General features: G+C 47.4%; 1 protein-coding gene across 1 annotated transcript in view; it reads right to left on the bottom strand.

The window, feature by feature from the left end:
• HOMER2 (homer scaffolding protein 2) overlaps positions 1 to 7,192 on the bottom strand; it is an 85,572-nt gene that overhangs the window by 30,256 nt on the left and 48,124 nt on the right. The window contains exon 2 of the mRNA XM_006761979.2: positions 3,205 to 3,361. Within this exon, the coding sequence (XP_006762042.1) occupies positions 3,205 to 3,361 (157 nt within the window). The remainder of the gene's footprint in view (positions 1 to 3,204; positions 3,362 to 7,192) is intronic.

Raw genomic sequence — 7,192 nt, 5'->3', positions numbered from 1 at the left:
TAAAAAGAGAGACCAGGAGGCACCAGCAGGCTCTCATGCCTTTCCTTGGGAGGTGGAAGGGGCTGGTCTTCCAATGGGGACTTTCAGAGCCTCTGGTCCACGGTTGAGGTGGAGGCGGGAGGAGCCGATGAGCAGGCCCCATTCTACTCCCAGCCGCCAGCCCCCTGCTGCCGACTGCCCGGGAGTGCTGACCTGGAGGCCGCGGGCAGGATGGACTACAGGTGGGAGAGGCGGCCAGTCCGGAGACAATGCAAAGCTCTGAGCAAAACTGTGCCAGGAAAAGAGTTATGGCCTTGAAACAAAGCATCAGGCATAAATGTAAGACACATGCCGAAACCGGTTTGGCTCAGTGGATAGAGCGTCGGCCTGCGGTCTGAAAGGTCCGAGGTTCGATTCTGGTCAAGGGCATGTACCTGGGTTGCGGGCACATCCCCAGTAGGGGGTGTGCAGGGGGCAGCTGATCGATGTTTCTCTCTCATCGATGTTTCTAACTCTCTATCTCTCTCCCTTCCTCTCTGTAAAAAATCAATAAAATATATTAAAAAAAATAAATCTAAGACACAAAAAATTGCTCTGACCGATTCAAAAGGGAATGACTTTAAGTTCTTTCATTTTTTTGTTTTGTTTTGTTAATCCTCACCTGAGGATATTTCCCCGTTGATTTTAGAGAGAGTGGAAGGGAATGGGGAGGGACAAAGAGAAACATTAATGTGAGAGACACATCGATGGGTTGCCTCCTGCACGCACCTGGGCCTGGGCTGAGGGCAGGGGCTTGAGCCTGTAACCGAGGTACGTGCCCGTGACTAGAATTGAACCCAGGACCCTTCAGTCCACGGGCCGACCCTCTATCCAATTGAGCCACACCAGCCCTAGGCTCTTTCTTTTCCTTTCTTTCTTCCAACCTTCTTTTTTTTTTTTAAAATATATTTTATTGATTTTTTACAGAGAGGAAGGGAGAGAGATAGAGAGTTAGAAACATCGATGGGAGAGAAACATCGATTAGCTGCCTCCTGCACATCTCCCACTGGGGATGTGCCCGAAACCCAGGCACACGCCCTTGACCGGAATCGAACCTGGGACCCTTCAGTCCGCAGGCCGACGCTCTACCCACTGAGCCAAACCGGTTTCGGCATTCTTTTCTTTTTTTAGTCGAAGTGATTGAGAAATAAAGATGAAGAGGTGATGTAGAGGGGAATTCAGCTTCAGAGACATTTCATTTCAGGCGACAGCAGATAATCCAGGTAAGAATGTCCAGCAGGATGAAAACAGATTATAAAGCATCAGGACATTTTTTTCTTTTGCAAATCTGGTGATACTTCTACTGCTCTCCCTTTTTATTCTGCTTCCATATAATGTGGCAAAAATATCAAGGCAGAGAGCAGAATAATGAAAGTAACCAGGAAAAAATGTATGTCGAGAAATATTTCAAATCACGTATTAAAATCAACTCCTGTGCCTAAGAACACCAACACCAGACTAGGTATGATACCCAGCGCTGGCAAGGGTGGCATCCTTGGACATGCTGGAAGACAGGCCTCTTCGGGGAGCAAGTTGGCAACATCCATCAAGAGCTATAACATGTTGAATAGACATGTCTCCAAAGAGGACATACCAATGGCCAAGAGACACATGAAAAACTGTTCAAAGTCACTAATCATCAGAGAAATGCAAATTAAAACCACAATGAGTTATCACCTCACACCTGTCAGAGTGGCAATCATCAACAAATCAACAAACGACAAGTGCTGGGAGGATTCGGAGAAAAGGGAACCCTCGTGCACTGCTGGTGGGAATGCAGACCGGTGCAGCCACTGTGGAGAACAGTATGGAGTTGCCTCAAAAAATTAAAAGTGAAACTGCTGTTTGACCCAGCGATCCCCCTTCTGGGAATACATCCTAAAAACCCCAAAACACCGATCAGAAAGGACATATGCGCCCCTATGTTCCTAGCAGCGTTATTTATAATAGCTAAGATTTGGAAACAGCCCCAGTACCCAGCAGTAGATGAGTGGATAAAAAAGCTGTGGGACATTTACACTGTGGAATACTATGCAGCTGTAAAAAAGAGAGATCTCTTACCCTTTGGGACAGCATGGAGGGACCTAGAAAACATTACGCTAAGTGAAATAAGCCAAAATGAGAAAGACAAATATCACATGACCTCACTTATTTGTGGAACCGAATGAACAAAATGGACTGACCAACAAAATAAGATCCGAAGCAGGGAGGGATGGAATAGACTGACAGGTCGGGTTGGGGACGAGACAAGATAAACCAAAGAACTTCTATACGTATATGTATAGCCCATGGACACGGAAATAAAGACCTGAGGGTTGGGGGGAAGGGCTGGAAGGAGCAGGGGATAGAGGGAAGGAAATGGGGGATATCGGTAACAGTACCAACAATAAACAATATATTTTTAAAAAGAGCTATAAAGTGTTAATATATTACTTGCAGGAATCTAGCCTAAGGAACTGTCCAAAAGAAAGCAGTAGGTCTGTTCAATGATCAAATGAGGACAGTGGTTGCATGAAGACGCTCATTATCTATAGTAGTAAAAAACTGGAAGCCACTTACATATCTAACCATAAAGGGAGAGATTAAGGACATTATAGAGCGTTGGTGGAATGATTACGCGGGCATCAAAATGTGAGTTATAAAGACAAGTGGTAACAGGGAAATCTTTTTTCTTCATTTGCCGTAATTTTAAATGAGAAAAAAAAAAAAGCAGGATATGTGATTATAAGACATGATCACAATAACACCTGTGTGAAGGTGGCAGGATTTCGGGTGCATCTTTTTCCCCCCACTTTCCAAATCCATCACCTAGCTTTCGATCAGCGGTTCTCAACCTGTGGGTCGTGACCCCTTGGGGGGTCGAACGACCCTTTCCCAGGGGTCGCCTAAGACCATCCGAAAACACATATATCATTACATATTGTTTTCGTGATGAATCACTAGGCTTTAATGATGTTCAATTTGTCACAATGAAAATACATCCTGCCTATCAGATATTTACATGACGATTCACAACAGTAGCAGCATGACAGTTGTGCAGTAGCAACGAAAATAATTTTATGGCTGGGGGTCACCACCACATGAGGAACTGTATGAAAGGGTGGCGGCATGAGGAAGGTTGAGAACCGCTGCTTTAGATGGAACATACGTGACTGTGAATGTTAAAATCGGCCGGCGGGTTGGTACCTTGGCTCCATCCACACTGATGATCCGATAGCTGTTCCTGATGACATCGTAGAAGTAGGAGACGGTGACAGCCTGCTTGCTCGCAGGCACCCAGTTCTTCTTGGTGTTGGGGTCGATCTGGAAGACGTGCGCGCGTGTGGTGAATATGGGCTGTTCTCTGCAAGACGAGAGATGGGCGCGTGAATTGATGGCGTGTGACTTTATGTATAATTTATTATTTATAAGCCACTACTGTTCCCCAAGATTTTAATCCTTATAGGGATACAGGAGGTAAACCGATCAATGTTTCTCTCTCACATCAATATTTCTCTCTCTCTCTCTTCCTCTCTCTAAAATCAATAAAAAATATATACTCAGATATTAAAAATAAAATAAAATAAAATAAAATCAGAAAAGGGAAGAGAGGGGAGAGACACCAGAGAAGTCCTTACTGGAAACCTAACACCCAGGGGCATAATAATCCATTTGCTTAAAAATGCAACTCCTTGCCGAACCGGTTTGGCTCAGTGGATAGAGCATCGGCCTGCAGACTCAAGGGTCCCAGGTTCGATTCCGGTCAGGGGCATGTACCTTGGTTGCGGGCACATCCCCACTGGGGGGCGTGCAGGAGGCAGCTGGTCAAGCTCTCTCATCCATGTTTCTAGCTCTCTATCCCTCTCCCTTCTTCTCTGTAAAAAATCAATAAAATATATATATTTTTTAAAAAAATGCAACTCCTTGTCCAGTAAGAGTTTCTGCACCCCGTCAACTGTCCTATTTTTTTTTCTGACATCCTGTTGGCATTTTTAAGACTTTGCAACAAATTTATTGTGGGAGATTCTGCACTAATGTTAGGATTTTGCTAAACATTTGTAACCTCATATTCTATTTCTGTTAAGCACTTCTCAAATCCAAAGCATTTTGTGAATGATGCATTCATTCAGAATGGACCGAGCCTTTAAGTTTTATGTTTTCAACTTATGAACCCTTTGAGTTTTATGTAAAACTCATCAAATCTTTCTCTTTGGCTATTCTTGCCTCTATATTGCTGCTTTTTCATTCCACACACCTGTCAGTTCTTCATGTGATCATTAACTGTTAAGCACATTATCTATTTTTCTGTTGAGTGGAGAATTAGTTAGATCTTGACAAGGAGCGTTAAGAGAGAAGGCAGATGTATAAAAATTACAATAGATTACACTGTTTCATATTTTAAATTTCTATTTACAAAGTAACAAAATGAAACAGACTCACTACAAAATACTTATCTTTGGAAAAAAGGATCTTCAGGCAAACTGGCTCAAAAAATCCTTTTAAGTGTTCAAAATAAGATAAAATAGGGGGGGAGTGCGGGGTGGGGGGGGGTGTGGGATTGCCACCAGAACGTAAAAACCATCCCATCGTTCATGAAAATGCTACAGAGTTCATAAGTACTCGTTAGAGGTAAAAATTAAATCCGCCCTAACCGGTTTGGCTCAGTGGATAGAGCATCGGCCTGCGGACTGAAAGGTCCCAGGTTTGATTCCAGTCAAGGGCATGTACCTTGGTTGCAGGCACATCCCCAGTGGGGGGGTGTGCAGGAGGCAGCTGATCAATGTTTCTCTCTCATGTTTCTAACCCACTATCCCTCTCCCTTCCTCTCTGTACAAAAAAAAAAATCAATAGAATATATTTAAAAAAAAAATTAAATCCAATGGTAACTTAGACAAATTAATTTTTTAAATCCTTACAATGTCAAAAGAGATGACCTAAAAGGGCACCCAAAGGGAGACAAAAAAAAAAATCAAAAGGGAAAAGTGAAGAGTTCTGGTCTCCAGATGGAGTGGTTTTAGGCAAAGCGGCCTTTGAACCGTGGCGAGTAGGAGGCTGGTTACTGGGAACGAAGCTCTTTCTAAGGAAACTTTCCCAGGGGAGCCAGGCGCCCTCTGCGCATCCTGCAAGGGGCCCTGAAGCCCACCAGGAATATGGGCAGCAACCACCAATGGCGGGTGCAGAGAAACGCAGGACCCGTTGTTGGCATGACCATTCTCCTCGTGCCCCCTCGACGCAGCTGCTTCGCGAGGCCTGCTTTCCAGAGCGCGGGGACCAGCATTCCTCGCCCCTGGATCTTTCCTTCGAGGTCCTGGGAGCAGAAGTGCCTCTGGGAATGTGGGCTACCAACAGCCACTGAGTGCACCCACCCACTCAACCCTAACCCGACACCCTCCAGCACAGGCTGAGCGCTGCAGAAACAACGGGAATATTCTCCCTGCAGCTGCCGCAGCTGCTCCGAGGGCAGCCTGGGGGGCGCCTGCGCATGAACACAGCCCTCCCCACCCAGCCCACGTGGGCAAGCTGACATCTGGAGGCCCAGCTGTGCTGCTGCGGCCCAGGCAGCATATTTTGCTACTCGTTTATGTTCCCCACCACAGAGGAAAACACTTTGATCACATGTGCCACATTCTCCGGCACATGGGAGAGGAGGGGGCGGTGGGAAGGGGTTTTTAAAGGACTGAATTGTGCTCAAACCCTGCCTCCCTTGTGCAGAGCACTAACAAGTCCCCCCGAGAAGGATGGGGCTCCCAGACCTTCCCTTGTGCCCTCCACACCCAGGGAGAGAGAGCGGGTCTGGGTTGCAGCACCTTAGACCTCCGACGGCAATTAGCTGGGGCACTTCACCTACAAATACGAGTGTCCCGGCCCCAGCCTCGCCCCCAGGGACCTGGCTCTCTAGGGCAGGGGCCTGAGTAGCTTATTCTTCACAGGACTTCCAGGGGGTTTTTATCCTCAAGGAAGCTGGGGAGATCCTCACACTAGACCAGCCGTGGGCAAACTACGGCCCTCGGACCCCCGTTTGAAATGAATAAAACTATTGAAAAAAAAGACCGTACCCTTTTATGTAATGATGTTTACTTTGAATTTATATTAGTTCACACAAACACTCCATCCATGCTTTTGTTCCAGCCCTCCGGTCCAGTTTAAGAACCCATTGTGGCCCTCGAGTCAAAAGTTTGCCCACCCCTGGGCTAGAATGTCCTCCCACAGCCCTCGGGGGATAACAGGGGGACCAATAACAGGGTCTTTGGGTGCGAAGGATGGGGGTGGGGTAGGGGAGGCAGAGGTGCTCTGGTCAGGAAAGAGGGCAGCTTGGGGGGACCAAGCAGGGAACCTTCCTCAAACAGTCCATGTCCTGAAGCCCACAGGAGCGAGCAAGAGAAGAAAGGAAAGCAGAGAGGGGAGAAGGGACAGGGAGACAAAAAAAAGGCGGCAGGGCTCTCTGATCAGGGACAAGCAAACTCAGCAAGTCATCTGCCTGGCAGGATTCCGGCCGAGGTGAGCCTGCAGGCAAGAAGGGCCCATCTTGCCCTGGATGGTTTGGCTCAGGGCAGCGGTTCTCAACCTTCTGGCCCTTTAAATACAGTTCCTCATGTTGTGACCCAACCATAAAATTATTGTCGTGGCTACTTCATCACTGTCATGTTGCTACTGTGATGAATCGTCATGTCAATATCTGATATGCAGGATGGTCTCAGGCGACCCCTGTGAAAGGGTCGGTCCACCCCCAAAGGGGTCGCGACCCACAGGTTGAGAACCGCTGGCTCAGTGGCTAAAGCATCGACCTGTGGACTGAAGGGTCCGGGTTCGATTCCAGTCAAGGGCACAGGCCCAGGGTTGTGGGCTCCATTCCCCTTAGGGGGTGTGCAGGAGGCAGCCGATCAATGATTCTCTCATCATTGCTGTTTCTATCTCTCTCTCTCCCTCTCCCTTCTTCTCTGAAATCAATAAAAATATATTTAAAAAATTAAAAATTAAAAAAAGAAGGGCCCATCTCTAAATCTGCCTGCTCAGCTCTGGGGGGTGGGGGGGACCTGACACCGTGACAGGCTGCCCTCAGGACCCCAACTAGAAATGCCATTTCTTGGGAGGGCACAGCTGGCCACATGCTTGGTGGCCGCAGCCCTGGTCACCGTGGCCAGGCCTCTGCAGGGACAGTGGCTGCTGCCGGGTGGAGAGAGGCACCGAGGAGACC

This window comes from Myotis davidii, unplaced genomic scaffold, assembly GCF_000327345.1.
Source record: "Myotis davidii unplaced genomic scaffold, ASM32734v1 scaffold898, whole genome shotgun sequence".
In the NCBI taxonomy this organism is placed as follows: Eukaryota; Metazoa; Chordata; class Mammalia; order Chiroptera; family Vespertilionidae; genus Myotis; species Myotis davidii.
Note: the sequence above shows the minus strand (reverse complement) of the source record. Positions and strands in the feature narration are given on the sequence as shown.